Source organism: Micromys minutus (genome assembly GCF_963924665.1).
Source record: "Micromys minutus genome assembly, chromosome: 15".
NCBI classification, from domain to species: domain Eukaryota; kingdom Metazoa; phylum Chordata; class Mammalia; order Rodentia; family Muridae; genus Micromys; species Micromys minutus.
This window is the reverse complement of record NC_137984.1, coordinates 13,456,793-13,472,904: the sequence shown is the minus strand read 5'-3', so window position 1 is coordinate 13,472,904 and position 16,112 is coordinate 13,456,793. Positions and strand designations below refer to the sequence as shown.

The 16,112-nt window shown below is 45.1% G+C and overlaps 1 protein-coding gene across 4 annotated transcripts in view; it reads left to right on the top strand.

Moving 5' to 3' along the window:
* LOC308430054 (tumor protein D52) overlaps positions 1–14,212 on the top strand; it is a gene marked incomplete at its 5' end in the record, with an annotated part of 76,428 nt that extends 62,216 nt beyond the window's left edge. For 2 of the 4 annotated variants that reach the window (XM_080929156.1, XM_080929155.1), the window contains 3 exons: positions 906–1,007; positions 9,397–9,445; positions 13,022–14,212. In XM_080929156.1, the coding sequence (XP_080785282.1) occupies positions 906–1,007; positions 9,397–9,445; positions 13,022–13,144 (274 nt within the window). In that variant the 3' untranslated portion in view covers positions 13,145–14,212. Of the gene's footprint in view, positions 1–905; positions 1,008–2,057; positions 2,085–8,105; positions 8,148–9,396; positions 9,446–13,021 lie in introns of all 4 variants that reach the window. The other 2 variants (XM_080929153.1, XM_080929154.1) reach the window with 2 other exon arrangements.
* Between the last annotated feature and the right edge of the window lie 1,900 nt (positions 14,213–16,112).

Sequence of the window (16,112 nt, the reverse complement as noted above, 5' to 3'; positions counted from 1 at the left end):
GAAAGGTGAGGATTCAAACTCTGGCTCACGTTCAGTTTTGTTTCATGATTGGTTTTAGCCTGTTGACCCTAAAATGCATCTCTTCTGTAGTGGGAGAGAAAAGAGTGTGTTCCTGAGCCAGAGGTAAGTAGCTGTGGCCTGGAAACAGAGACTCAGGTTGCCCTGAAAGATGTGTTCTGATAGAGAGGCAATCACACAAGATTTCCCTGGTCTCAGAATGCCTGCAGCATTTTCTGTCTCTAGTCACAAGTTCAGCCCTGTTCCTGAATAGAATCTTACTTGGTGTCTCCATGCCTGTGAAAGTGTGACTGGAAGAGGGTGGCTTTGGTGCAGTTCCTCAGGGGCCAGCCATCTGCACTTTTGTTTGTTTGGCTTGCTCTTTATTTTTTTAAGGCAGAATCTCTCTCTAGCCTGGAGCTCATTAAGAAGGCTAGAGTGGCTGCCCAGTGAAGCCGGGAGCCCTTTTGTCTGTCTCTCCCAACACTTGGATTATAGGCCAAAACTACTACGCCCAGCTTTCCTTGCATGGGTTTTAGAGGCTCAAACTAAGAACTTTGGGCTTGAAAGGCAAGCACTTTATTGACAGAATTGCTTGCCCAGGCCCTGGCCTTGTAGAATTTTTAATATACATGCATCTTTTCTTTTTGGCATGGGAGGGGACACTTGAGTTTTGCCAGCTCCACCCTAACTGCTTGGTCCATTCCTTTCTCTGCCTCTCTCCAGGGTACCAGAAAAACAAGATGGTGGGACTGTCCCCACCCTGATGGTTACAGAGAACGTTAGACGTGCTTAAAACTGTTCTGTTCTTGAGTTCTTCCATAGGTGATGAACACTGTAACCAGAAAGAATTTACAGAAAAGCCTCGCTGACATTTCTTCCCCCTGTTCATTCATAATTGACCATAGATACAAGAAGACATCCGAAACTCTATCGCAAGCCGGACAGAAGGCCTCAGCCGCGTTTTCATCAGTTGGCTCGGTTATCACCAAAAAGCTGGAAGACGTGAAGTACGTGTGCCTTTTTGACTCCTGTGGCAAACTAAACTGTACACTGATTGCTGTCCCTCCCCGCTTTTGGGTCTGGGTGCTGCTGGGTCCTTCTCTGTTAGACAGAGGGACAGTACTACTTCAAACCAAGGCCTGAAATGCTTGCCTGAATTCCTCAAGGCCTAGTGTTCTAACCTTCAAAATGAGCGCCTCTTGAGCCCCTTTAAGGGCTGCTGAAAAATTCTGGTTGCAAACTGTCACATCTCAGTCTTTCCTGACCCTGTGTGCAAGGGCGTCTGTGGCGTTTGCAAATGTGTGTCTGTGGGCAGAGCCAGGTGCCTTCCTGGAGGTGGATGAGTACAAGGGCTTTGAAGTGCATGCTTGGGATTCACTGTGTGTGTGTGACATTCGTGTGTGTGTCACAGTGTGGCTCCACAGTGCCACCTACGCGAGCACTGGTTTGTTCTAACCCATAAGCTTTGCTTACGCTCTCGCTCCAGGTCTTGATCTTGAGTTTCCTTTTTTTTTTAATTGTGCGTCTGTATTTGAGATTAGTTTGCAGATTTTCTCCTGTCGTTTCAGTAAAACCACTTCATGGTGCTTTTGTGCTTCCATCAACCCCCTGCGGTTAGAATCGTGCTGAACATAGTCAACATGGCTTACATGGGCTGTACTTGTTTGTATTGGTGTACACACTTTCTGTTTGTCTTTTTTTTTTAATGCCCAGATTGCATGAGTCTGTACGCTCTATTTGTGGAGAAAAGAAATTAGGTTTTACAACCAGAATTTTGTTAGTTGAACCAGTTCGTTCTCTCAGTATATTATACTGTCTATTAAAATCCATATCTTCATGCATTTTATTTGAGAGCTACATTGTTCTGAGCTTAATATCACAAGGACACATTTCCTGGGGGGGAGGGAACCTGCCAGGTTCTTTTAATGTTGCCAGAATCTGCAGTGTTCTAGGGGCTACGTAAACCGTGCGGCTTATGAAAGCAGGTTTTTTTTTTAATTGTGATGGATCCATCAGAACTTCCTTTCTGTTTTAACACTTCCTCTGGCTTCTTACAGATTGCAAGCTTTCTCACACTCGTTTAGGTAAGGAGAGTTTGAACCCCTGCTGCTGCCTGGCAGTCGTGAGAGAGGAGTGTGTGAGGTTAGATGTGCTGCCTCTGTGGACGCTCCTGTGTGTCCTCTGTGGCATCTTCTGCAGTCGCCGTGGCTTCCCCCTGGGCGTGATCTAATTCCCACGGAGGGTTTCTTGTATGCTGTGTATAATGACCCACTCAAAAGAAGAACTTGACACCATGGCACAGGGATATGGAAAAATGACTTTGGAAGTTTTATTATTATTATTATTATTATTTTGCCACGGCATACAGAATTTCTCCCTTTTCATGTCTGATTGGTTCTGACACTTTTGTAAGGATATTGGAACTCTCCTGCACATGGGTCCAACCGTGTGATTATAATAGACTGCACATGCGCTGTCTCGTGGTATTAACCCTTTCGTCTTATTAAGGTTACAGTGTTCCCTCTGTGTGAGATCTTGTTCGCCACGTCCTTTCCGACATGTGGTGTATTAGCATACCTTACTGCTTTACTATTTCTCCACTAACTTTTCTCGGAGCATGCAAGGCATGGCTTGTCGATGGGAAAGGGGTATTAAAAGTACAAGCCATGCCTGTAGGAGTCCTCTGATGCTGAGCCCGCCCCTCTCCTGGGCAGCCTCTGGTTATATATGCAGGCATCGGAGAAGGCGAGTGGGAGATGCTTCAAGAATAAGAGGACGGGCATCTGGGTCTCCATTTCTCTTCTGAGTGGCATGCATCACTATTGTAGGGGACCCTTGCTGTCACTGTCACCCACTGAGCAGCTGTTAGTGTTTTGCGTTTGCCCCCTAGGTCCCCTTTCCGGTTTATTTTTCAATTTGTTTTTGAACTTTTTATTGACTCTTGGTGAAATTTCCCATCATGCACCCCCATCTCTTTGTATCTGCCCCCCCCCCACCAAAACACAAAGCAAAGTCTCGCTGTGGAAGCTGCAGTGTGTCCCGCAGTATACCCCTTGGTCCTCACAGCTTTATTTACCAGTGTTCACTGCAGTGAGGCACTGGTCCGTTCAAGGCTTCTGCTACACTGTCAATGCTAGATCTTTACCTGGACTTCTCTCAGTTACTCTGTTGTTGCTTTATGTCATGAGATACTGCAGCTCTGCATCTGCAGGACTGGCCCCTTCAGAGGCTTCCGAGGTTCATAGGTGGGGCAGATACGGGGGTGGTCCAACTCAGAGCTGGAGATCTGGTCCCTCGTAGCCAAGTTGATCAGCCCACTGGTTCTCCTCAGCCTGTGCCACTGGGGCCAGCTCTCAGGCTTTGCCCAGAGGAGGGGTGGGGGCCACACCTAGTCTCATGACCTCAGGGCAAACTCTCTGGCCTGTGCATCGAGGTGCAGTGGCGTGGAGTGACATTCTCTCTCACCCACCCCATCCCAAGGTAGCGCTCACCACCAGGGCCAGCTCTACTGTGCTGACCAGGTAAGGTGGGCACACAGTCAGCTCTTTCCAGTGTGATAGCCAGTGAGGGGTGGGACCAGCTCTGCTCAGCCCTTGGACATCAACATGGTCTCAGGTGGCAGCCTAGACTAGGAATGTCCGAATGCCCTTTGGTGGTTCCATGCTCTATGGAGATTGGCACAGACCCCTGCCGCCATGTGGCCACGGATCCAGACATGGTCCTCAGAAGCAGAACAGGCCAGGGCTTGGCCAGCCTCAGGTGGCAGCTCACATCAGGATGTTTCTCAGTACCCTTGAGTCTCCTGCTTCTTCGCTGTCAATGGTCCAGCGGCATGGGCCCCACGAGACCCTCCCCTGCTGTAGCGACTGTCAGGAAGGTGAAGCTCTAGTTAGCGATCTCCATCCCTGTGTCAGGCTCACAAGATGGCGTTTCACAGCTGTTCTCCAGTCCTTACATTGTCTCTGTCCCCTCTCCCACAATGCTCCGTGAACTCTCAGGGAGTGTTGCCAAAGCCGGCCTTGGCTTTACTGATTAATAAGCAATGTGCGCCAACACGTGGAAACCAAGTCTTCTGCCGAAAACCTGGAAAGCAGAAGAAAGATGATGATGCTTTAAATTTCGTAATTCTTAACCGGTCAGAAACGGGCTCAGGTCACCGGGTCTGGTTGCATGTTTTCCGTTGTACCGGGGTGGGGGTTGGGGGGAATCCCATCTTTCAGATCATGAAGGTCATTGAGACAAATTCTGCCCAAATCTTCCAGGAGCTACCTAAAGAGATAGAGCTGTTTACCGAGCCCCAGCCTGACCCCTTCTGGGGTTTGGGGTGGGGAGCTAGAAGGGACCCTAGGAGCTAAAAGGGATCCTAGAGATCCCTTTTACCAGCTCCTCTGAGGCAGATGGTTAACCCCACTAACCGTTTCTCCCCAGTCCCTCTCATGTGGCATCCCGCACTAGTGGTTTTGGATGTAGAAAGAGATGGAACTGCTTTTGCTAATTCAAAGATTCAACATCAGTGGGTTTTTTTTTTTTTTTTTTTTTTTTTTTAAACATGATAAAGTTAACGAGATTTAGATAATCATCATAATTTGGGTAGATTAGGGGAGGAGAGACAGCAGAGAGAGGAGAGATGGGGTGGAGGTGGGAAGAGGGTGTGAGAAGAGGTGCTTTGGAGGGTTTGGGAGTAAGAGCCCAGCCCGGCTGGTTTCCCGATGGGACAGGTAATGAATGCTGACCCACGAGATCCCCGGGGTAATCATAGTGCACCCCTAAAAGTAGCACATTTCCACTGTCTGTTTTCCACACGTGTGAGCTATGCTCTTATAATGTGGAGAAATCCTCTACAAGAACCTTCTCATTTTAACCATGATACATCGAGACACACGCCATGGTCTCACAGCATCCTGGGATGGCCCATTGTTCAGTTCCTATATATTTAAGGAGAAATTCGAATCCGCAACTCATTTTGTGTTTACTTCACAAGGACTTTTCCTTTCAAATGAGTGTTGATGTGCACATCTCAATCTTGTTTTTTGAAAATTGTTTGGGGGTTTATTAAGGTTATTTCATTTCAGACAGTGCTTTTTTGCTGAAAACTTCATCCTTCCTGGGAAAGGAAATGTTCAACCTCGGTGGAAGGGCATCTTTTGGTTAGGAGTCAGTGTAATCTTTCCCTACCTTTCCCATGTACACGCCCCGGCTTCAGTTAACCAAGGTAACCCTTCATCCTGCTGGACTTGTGAGACGCTGACCACGTGCCAGACTCTGATTCTGGGCTGCAGGACCAGAACTAAGAATGTTGATATTGTGAACACACACACACACACACACATACACACACACACACACACACACACACACACACACACACACACACGGGGGGGGGGTGAGGGGCATGAACACCATGTCAGTCCCTGTTTGAACCAAAGCTACCAATGTAATAATGGTAACTGCATGTCACCTGCTGGGTACGACCACACCGAGGGCTTCCAAAGTCTGTGTGCTCTGATACTCTAGCTGGGAGAGCAAAGAGCTCTGGGAGGCTAAAAGGCATCAATCAAGGTTGCAAAGCCAGTGTGAGTAGCTGATGGTTAGATTTGGACCCAGAGCCGACACCCTCCCCAGAGCAATAGGTCAGACTGACTCCTGACCCCTGGGCATTACTGGCATTTTTGCTCTTGTGTTGGTTAAATCAGAAGAGATTGTGGGAGCAATGTGGGACTGCTTTCGCAGGCCTGCTGCCCTGCCTCAGACATGCCAGCCATTGCTCTCTCTCTCTGTACGGTCCTTTCTCCTCCTTGCTCTGTATTACCAGAGATGGGAAGCTTAAATAGCAGTGTCAGAATCTCGGGGGAAAGAAAGGCAGTTCCAGGTTTTTAAAGAGAAAGAGTTATTGGAAGCTAAGAGTGAGTTTGTGGTGGTGAAGCCTGCAGAGAGAACCAGCCACTCGCCCTACTGTGTGTCCTAATGTGTGGAGATGCCTGGTGAAGAGTCCTGCTTTGAGGGCTGCAGATCAAGCTGGGAGAGTTTCGAGTTTGGTATAATGCTGTGTAGAGGAGCCGGAAATGACAGCCCCGCCCCGTCCCCGTATTCAGTGCAGCCTTACTACTCCCACGTGAAATTTCAGCTGGTTGTGAGTGGAGATGGAGTTGGATAATGGAGTTGATGTGCACACCGTGTTCTTCCCACTAAGATGGTTCCAGAGAACTTGTCTTCCAAACTATCTCCAGTAATCCATTCCTTCCTGTTTTAAATGGCTTCTTAAAATTGTGAAATATAGCTACACAAATGTACTCAAAATCAGCCCAGTTAGGCTTTTTTAATGTACAAAATAAGGCTTATCATAAACAGGTCCCCGCCTTTTCTTTTGTGTTGTCTCAGGCATCCTTAGCATGTGCTAGCTCCTGTGCCGCCCAGAGAACCCAGCTCCTGGCAAATCAAACCTTTTTACACAAGGGTAGGAACAGTCGCTAGGTTTGTCTGTGACTTAAAACCCTTCCTTCTTCTCATTTTGTTACTATCACCAAATGTGCTGATCCCATGAGCAGTAAGTTTATTATTTTTTGGCCACTACTTACCTCTGTGGCCAGAGGCTTCTCCTGAAGTGAGTATTCTAGGGGAGAGTTTTTGTTGAGGAACAGAAACTAATGTGCCTTCTCTCGGTGCCAAAGGAGAATGCTTTGCACAAACACCAAACTGTTTCGTAGATCAAAGAAAGGTTGGGGAGAGGTGAGCCCAGCCCCACACACACAAACAACTTGGGAAGCCTTGGGAACTGAGATAGTGTCTAGACACCAGGGAAGTCTGAAAATCTGCCCTCTCCTTCCCTGAATTTGTCTCTTCTTCATGTGTCAGGGTTACATGTGTCTTTCTGAGGGTGTGGCTCTTCTGGGCTCTTTATTTTTTTCCAGAAGTGCTCAAGGTAATCCATGTGATGATTCAAGTTCTGAGGTTAAGAATTTAGAAGGATTGTTTTTCATTAATCTACAGCCTCTAATTATTGGAACAGTGTGCTTCAAAAGATGAACTAGGAGAGCTGTTAGCTTCCTCCTCCTGTGCGGCCATAGCTCACGCCTCTTCTGTAGGGTGGAGAACTTGCTGTTTGACATAAGAGATCCCAGCATGATGTCCCACCTTTTACTACAGCGGTTTCCTATCCTGCTGTACATCAGGATCATAAATTACATAGTAATATCCTGGGGGATCTGATGACATAACACATTGCCATCTGTAACAAGTCACTGGAACTCAGTGATAAGCACACAGACTCCTAAATGTCATTGAGGATTAATACTTGAGCTGTTTGCTTTACCCAAAGGAAAGATTACTTACCAAAAGCCTATGCTAGTGACCCGAAAATGAAGATCTTTTTTCAGCTGGTGAGCTGGTATGGAGGACCGTCTACTGGAGAGCGGGCTCAGAGCTGTGTCAGTCAGGGAGACGTATGTGCTGTTGTGGGGAAGAAGTTAAGCCCTAGGATATGGAGAACTCTTTGGAACTTGGATGTCTTCTAGGAAGGCTTGGGATCAAAGCTAACTGTCTCCTACTGAAGAGCAGCTGATGCTATTGCTAAGGTGTGCCCTGGGATTTGTAATAACCCAAGAATCATCTAATGGGTGAAAGATTTTGAAACCAGCCTGTTCTAGCCTAGAAACAAATACCTAGAGAAAGGTGGCCACTGTGGCCCTTCCAGGGCTTGCTCGTGTGAGTGTGCATGTGAGTGCATGTGCGTGTGTGATGTGTGTATATACACGGACGTGTGTGCACACACGACACTCTTGAGGGGAGGTGATGGACATTTAGAACTCCTAAAGACCCACGTTCCAATTTCGGTTTTCTGCTGTTACTGATTTCCCGTCTCTTCTGAGCCTTGCTGACGGGTCGAGCTGGAGGAGCAGAGTTTTGCAGCTTTCTCAGTGTGAGAGGAGACCAGGCCTGTCTTAGTCACCCTCACAATGATTCCTTGGGAGTAGTTTTACATCTCCCTCCCACCTCAAAAAGCAGATCCTTGTTCACAGTGCCAAGCCTGTCAGAAAGTGTGGTGAGCTTCTCACGTCGAGCCACAGTATACTAACCTGTTTCTGTCTCTCTTTAACGCTGCCTCTCAGTATCCGATCCATTCAGCATTCGATTAGCATGCCTGCTATGAGGTAAAGTATGTCTTTGAGATGCTCCCTGCTTTTTTTTTTTTTTTTTTTTTTTTTTTTGGATGTTTAACCCAAGCCACTGGGTGGAGAACTAGAATTCCACCTCCAACATGCCGTACGTTCAATACTGTAGACATTTGTGGTTATTGTTCTTCGGTGTTGGGGTAGATTCACTAGATCCAAAACATGAAATTCTGTTCGTTTTTCTCTTAAAGAATTACTATTTCATTTTATAACATCTTTATCTGAGAGAAGTTGAGTTAGAAAACACATGCCAGTGTAGAACGAAGCTTCTCTTGTGGTTCAGGGTTATTTCTCTCGCTGTGTTAGCTTCGGTTACAACCCCCTCACCTCCCTGCTTCTACCCCCACCAACCCCGCCCTCATCACCCCAGGGTGGCCTTTAGAGCCAGCTTTCATCAGTGGGCCTTTGGCAGAGCCTCACTATAAATCCTTGTCTGGGACTGGAGTCTAAGTTGGAATCACCCAGAAGGGTAGATACAGTGCTGTATGCTGCACCCACCCCTAGGGTTTCTGAATCTAGAACAGGAGTGAAGCCTAGGGAGTCCTTGAGAGCTGCAACTGGCCTGGGGTCGGGGTTGGGTGGGGATGGGCACATGTCAACAACCATTGGTCTTGTTCCACTCTGCCCTTTTACCTCTAACAGGGTGGGTATTTAAGATCCCATGGAGGAGAGACAAAAGCCCAAAGTGTGGGGGAAACATAAGTTTCTGAGCTCTCTGATCTCTTTTGGTCCTTTTCTTCTCTGACAACGGTCTGTGGAGTTGGAGTCCTGGTAAAGGAACCTCACACGGTTTGCTTGTCCCGATGGCGTGGTGTGCGCTCATGCCTTGCAAGTTGAGTTGCTAAACCAGAGTGTTCTAAAGCATAACGGGACCCAAGTCCAGAGGCTCTCACCGTGGCATTTCCTTGCGTTCTGGTGTTTTGTTAGGGAAGGAAATGACAGAACTTGCCCGGCTTCTTTCTTTCTGTATGTGTATGTCTATCTGAGAGCGTCCCTATGTCTCAGAGTAGCCAGATGAACTTAAAGCAGACACACTGGTCAGAAGCTGGTTTTCCGTGGTAAGTGTACCTGCTGACACCTGTGCACACACCTCCGCATAAGTCCCTGCCCTGTGGCTCATTGTGAGTAACAGCCACAAGGAATGTCAGTCAGTGCTGTTCAGAGACCTAAGTTTTTCACAGTGCTTGTAATTTCACTTGCTTATTTACTTATTTTTCTATCTTCATAGAAACTCTACAACTTTCAAGTCATTCGAAGAAAAAGTGGAAAACTTAAAGGCAAGTAAGGGGGTGAGCGATCTGGGGACACTGGTGTCCTAGGTCTCTTGCTGTGTGTTACTGACGTGAAGCTATAGAGAACTTTGAGACTCCTACTCTGTGTTTCATGATTTTTGTAGCATTTTCTGTTTGTTTGGTTGGTTTTTTGCTTTTGGGCATGTGTTGTAACATGCTGCACACAGAATGGATACCTTAAAACAACAATTCTTCAGACATTTGCTTTATTTCAAATATTCTTATAATTGCACAAAATTTGCCCCAGCTTTCTTATTAATTCTGTTATTATGTTGACTCCATGAATGTCTTTTGGTAGTCACTGTCTTATCTTATTATTTTTAAGGATATTTGTGTATTGTTCAACCCCTTCGGTCTCCCCATTGGAGGCACACATCCTTTCATAATGATTAGCTTTATAAATTGCTTTATTTCCAGGATGATTACAAAATCGTCAGCTCTGAGAATTGGGGATAGAGGCTCATGCACACAATCCTAGCCCTTGGGGGGCTGAGGCATGAGGGTTGCTCAGGGTGTGGTGCTAGCCTGGGCCACAGAGTGATATCCTGTCACAAAAACACCCAGAACAAAAACCAGCCAAAACAGCAAAACAAACCAAGCAAACATAAACTTAGCAGCTCTTAGAATCCCAAATGATATCCAGGTGATAGAACTCTGGAAGTTCTATTCCGTAGTATTTGTGTGTACCTGTATGATTATTTCTTTATCCAGTCCTTATCATTGTAGTGGGTATAGTTGGAGCGGGTTAACCACTATTATTATTATTATTATTATTATTATTATTATTATTATTATTATTATTATTATTACTATTTTACATAAATGAGCCTGTCGGACAAGGTGATGAGTTCAAGACCAGCTTTGGCTCCAGAGTCAGACCTTATTCAAGAAAATACACTTTAAAACTCATATTTAGCTCTTGCTCTTGCCTTCCTGTTCCTGCCTTGTCCTCTCATCCTTTCCCTCCTCTCGCTACGTGCTCGTGGCCAGCCTCTACTTCTCCACTTCTCTCCCTGCCTTTCTCTATCTCTACTACCCTCCTGACTCCCTCCGCCATGCTATAAATAACCTATGTTATACTATAAGAAACTTCATGTTTAGTTCAGTCTCTCAGAGCATTAGAAGAGTCACTTAAAAGTCTCTTACATTACAAAGGCATGGCACGCTTACTGAGAGACAAAAATCCAGTGGCCTGGAGTTTTAGCACGGACCTCTTTGTCTATGTGTAAACACGTGGCTGTTTTCTGAGATCACGCCGCATACACACTCTTCCGGCTCTATGTATGTGAACTCGTGATTGAAGGAACCTTTCCTTTTGTTCCACAGTACTGTTTAGGGGCCTCACATAATTTTGGCATGTTGCTCAGTGTGCACTGGATGAATACAAACATACGTTATACTCACTACGATACTTTCCAGATCAGTTCATGAGACTGGATTCATTCAGAATCTCAATGCCGAGTTGTACATCGCATTGAAGAGTCAAGACTGCTGTGTCTCAGATCTCAAGACTGTCAACTCCCCTGCCTCGTCTCACATCTGTCCTGAGTGCTAGTTTGAGATAGTCAGAGATCAGGAACTCTGATCATTTGATTCCAGAGACGATGAAGGCTCCCCAGCCACTTGCTTTAGTCACATTCTGTATATATGGACATTGGTCAAATATGACTTAGCATCATTTACATGATGTCTTAGTTAGACTTACTATTATTATGATGAAAACCATGGCCCAAAGCGAGGGTTTGACTTACACTTTCAGATCGTAGACCCTCATTGAAGAAGCCAGGACGGGAACTCAAATATGGCAGAGGCCATAGCTTGCTCATACTACTTTCTCATAGAACCTAGGATCAGCAATCCAGGGCTGACACATCCACGCTGGGCTGGGCCCTTCTCATCAATCATTAATTAAGAAGATGCCCCACGATCTTGACTACTGTCTGATCTTAGAGGCATTTTGTCAATCAAGATTCCCTCCTCTCAGCTGACTAGTTTGTGTCAAGTTGACATAAAACTATCCAGCCCAGATGAAAACATAAAAAGTAACTTTGCAAAGTACATTGAACTGCTGTTGCTTTAAAAAACAAACAAACAAACAAACTTGAAATTTTATGCTTGGGAAATTTTTGCCAAATTACGCTTAAATTTACTTAAGCTGAGGATCAGCATGTCTGTGCACTGAGATATTTGTAGTGTTTGAGCATCTGGCTATGACCATGCAGACCCGGAGGAAGGTTCACCTACCTTGACAAGAAGGGAAAGTCAGGAAAGGCCTGTTAGTAATAAATCAGAGACGTGTAAGGCTTTAAGGGTTTTTTTGAGGAATGGTACTATGGAAATGGGAAGGCGGTCAGCACCTTGTCTGTACATTACACAAGCGTCACTGGCAGCCTTGCACAGTGAAGGAGGGTGTGGATCGCCAAGAGTAGATAAGAGGCCGGAGTTGGGATCCAGGCAGAAGGGGATAGGGGATGCCTTCAGGTACCATGGTGGCAATAAACGCAGAGATATTTAGAAGTTAGACCAGGGTGAAGGCAATATGCTGTGGAAGCAAAGGAAGATGGCTTTGCACAGCTCCAGGTGCCGGGCCAGTCAGCCATGTTGGTGCTGTTGCTGTACAACATTGCTTTTTACACATCTTTAAGTGTAAAATTATGGCACATAACATTTTAAGCATGTCTTAGAATTTAATGGAGCAAACAGTGAAGTGAAACAGTGTAAAGATTGTTGTTTTGCTGGAAGGGTCTGGTGAATGATGAATGGGAAGGGGAGGTCCACTGTACATATGCCGAATTACAAGGAGTTGTTACAGTTTCTTAAAGAACACAGTTCAGTGAATTTAATAATGGATACAAGTTATCCAAATTTAGATTTAATAATGGATTTAATAATGGATACAAGTTATGCAAAATTAGATTCTGCCGGGCAGTAAAGACTGGGGTAGCAGAACAGTAGTTTGAATCCACTGGGCATACGTTCTTGGTCGCAGGCTGGTTCCTGAGTGCCAGCTGTCATGTTGTTTCTTCATGACGTGTATCTGTCAGGCATATGCAGCATTCACACAGATACTGACTGCTGCATGCCACCCCCAGTACACACGAAGTCACTCAGGGCCCCCCTCGGCTCGACTTTTATGTTGGCAAGGGCTGAAGAGCGTACAGTGCACCTGGAAAAATCCGTGAATTTCCTCCATTTGTCACACTCAGTCCCATTTCCGAGTAAACGTGGATGAATGACATTGATAGACTTTTCAGATAGTTTATCAGTTATCTACAGAGGTCAGTGGATACTTCAGAATAATAGAATGCAACCTTCTTTAAATTTTTCTGGCGAAGAGCAATTCGGTGGCAGGGGTGGGGTAGGGGGCAGACATTTCGGCAAGGTAGAGATCCCGTGTGGAACTGTTAGGCTGCCCTGAGCACCTTCGTGCATACATCCATATGTAATGAGCTGAGCCAGGAGAGGCCTGTGTGTTCTTGAGAGTAAATTTAAAGTTCCGCTCTGCAGAGGCAGTTAACGTTGTTTCACGATGCCTTTTTCTGTTTCACACCTTTTAAACAGTCTAAAGTAGGAGGAGCCAAGCCTACCGGTGGCGATTTTGGAGAAGTCCTGAATTCCACAGCGAACGCTACCAGTACCACAGCCACGGAGCCACCTCCAGAGCAGACGACAGAGAGCCCCTGAGCTGCCAACCGGTGTCCTGCCACCCACTGCCAGGTGCTGCAAGCGAGAGCCAAGCATGTTCTGACAACACTGATGGCTGCAGATTTCTACCAGATGTGCTTTTATTTAGCTTTACTTATTTCTTTGACCAAATAGTTTATGAGACAAAGTGAAACTGCCTTCACCGCCACTCCAGCGGTGAAGAGCCTCCGGCAGCCCCTGCAGGCAGCCACTGTGTTTCTCCTTAAAATCTCATTACATCTGGATTCTACTTTGATCTTTCTTTGCTGTCTATATGAGTCATTCTTTCTGGATCTCTGTACATTTAATCAATTTCTAACTAACTGTTCTTTTCTAAATTCTGGTTATTAAAAGTCTTGGAATTATTCCATTACTTGGAAAGGAGAAACTGCCAGCTACATTTTTTTTTTTTTTTTGGATAAACAGTTATATGAGGACCATAGCTTGGGTTTCTGAAGACACCAGACTAGAGTAGACAGTTGTGTGTGCATTTCATTACTTCTGTAAGTTAACACCCTTTAGGAAGCACAGAAAGTTGTGTGAGAAATACAACTTGAATATTTTTTTTGAATATTTTTTTATATCGAGGTGTTGTTGATAATAACCCCAAAGGCTGTAAGGCACTAGTACAAGTGAGCTGCTCATGTTATACTTGTCAGTGTGTCTGTGACTGTGAACTGTACTGTAGACATTGTTCCCACTTTGAGAACTGTCTGGGCTGGGAATCAACGCCTCCAGACGTTTCTGTTATGTTCCTCTATTAACTGGTGACTACTGATCCACTGCCGTTTCCTCCGCTGTGTATGTTTATAGCTTATGAGATTGTATCTGTCACTTATCTATTGTGGTGGCTTTACCATTGTTCATGCCAAATGTTCATTGCCAAGCTTGGAGTGACCTGAAGCATTTTTCAAAAGCATGACTAGATTTAACTGAGGATACGGTTTCTGCAAACTAAAATTGAAAAGCCACAGTGTCACGTGTGACAAAATGACATGCTGCCATTCCTGATTGCTACTTGGATGCAATGGAAACTATGCTCTATTACATGTGAAAATCTTAATAAAGTCTGTGTCTCAGTGGTGTTGGCTTCAGTATTTATTAAGAGGACAGTAGTCTAGACAAAACTTGTTTGTATTCTAAAATCAACTGCTATTCTGGAAGCATTTTCCTAGAGGACTGGAACTGGAGATCTGTCTCTGGAGAAATATTGTGATTATTCAATATAATGATTTTTCTATCAATTAGTCTCTCTTCTTTCTCTCCTCCTCCTTCTCCTCCTCCTTTCTTTTCTTCTTTTCCATTATCATCTTCTTGTTAACAGGTTGTTTCCTGGGTGCCTACTCTGTGTTTGTAACCAGGCAAAAACAGGAAAATGGCAGCTTTTTGTTTTTATAAGGAGCCTTCAAATTTTGAGAAGAGATTTCTTATATGAGGAAAATGATGTAAGTGGAGGAGGGAGGAAAAGGAATGCACAAAGATAAATTCAATCTACTGGAAGGTACCCTGCCTCATCAAAGAAGTTACAAAACGATGAAGAACTAAACTCAGAAAATTAAATGGAAGTTTTAGAATAGTCACACATATCTAGAATATGTTTTGGAGATTCATTATAAGTTCACTGATACTGGGAAAACAGCAAAAGAGAAAGCTCAGATATTTGCAAAATCTCAGCTGTTTAAGGATATAAACATAATGGAAGAGGTCTGAGGCCTTACAAAAGCAGTGTTCCCTAACTCCAGGGCCTGTGGGACATTAGCGAGAATTCTTAATAGTTTAGAACCTGAGAAATGAGTAAAAGAACTCATCACCTGCAGTCTGATCCCAGCAACCATATGTAATTCTTAGAATGCAGAAAAGGTTTAATTTGGACATAAAAAAAATCTTTTAATTAAGGTACGCACTATTTTCTGGGAAGTGTTTGAAAGCAATAAAAACTAATTTTGGTATGGGTTCTTTTTTATGTATTTCCCCCTCTTTCAGAAAAGGGTGAGTCATCTTTGCCAATTCTCTCAAACTCTTCAGGTCCTGACATTCGAAACAACAAAGTAAAGTAACAAACCCAGCCAGCCAGCCTGTACTGAACCATATGAGTAAAAGTGGAATTACATGGGTGTTCCTGCAAGTGTGCTAGAGACACAGTGTGAAGTGACCGTCGGGATCCTGGCTTCTTTAGATTTTTTTTTCTCTTTTAAACTAAGATTTTTTTATTATGTGTTTGTAAGTGTGTTGTGTGCACACGAGTATAGGTTCCTGTGGCAGAGACATTAGGTTGTCCTGGAGCTGGAGTTATGTCAGACGTGTATGCTGGGAATTGAGCTTGGGCATTCTATAAAAGTAGTATTAGGGAGTTGGATGCTCTCAAATCAACCATTGGACTGAGCATGGGGTTCCCAGTGGAGGATTTAGAGAAAGGACTGAAGGAGCTGAAGGGGTTTGCAACCCCACAGGAGGAAGAACAATATCAACCAACCAACCGGACCCTCCAGAGTTCCCAGGGACTAAATCACCAACCAAACAGTACACAAGGAGGGACCCATGACTCTAGTCACGTATGTAGCAGAGGACGGTCTTATTAGTCATCAAGGAGAGGAGAAGTGCTTGGCTTTGTGAAGGCTCAAGACCCCAGTGCAGAGGATGCCAGGGCAGGGAGGTGGGTGGAAGTGGGTGTGTGGAGAAACACTCTCATAGAGGCAAGGGGAGGGGGGATGGGGTAGGGGGATTCCAGAGGGAAAGGGGATAACATTTGAGATGTAAGTAAAGAATATATTCAATAGCCCACCAGGGCTTCTCGAACCCGTGAACTGGTGACTCGGTTCCTACCAACTCCTCTGTGTAATTTTGGTGTTGCTGAGTTTGGTTGGCAGTGTGGTAATTAGTAATGTGGCTGTTTTCCAACCACACAGCAATATCCAACCCATTTAACTGTTCAAATCCATCTGTAGGTCATGACCTTTAAGAATCTCAA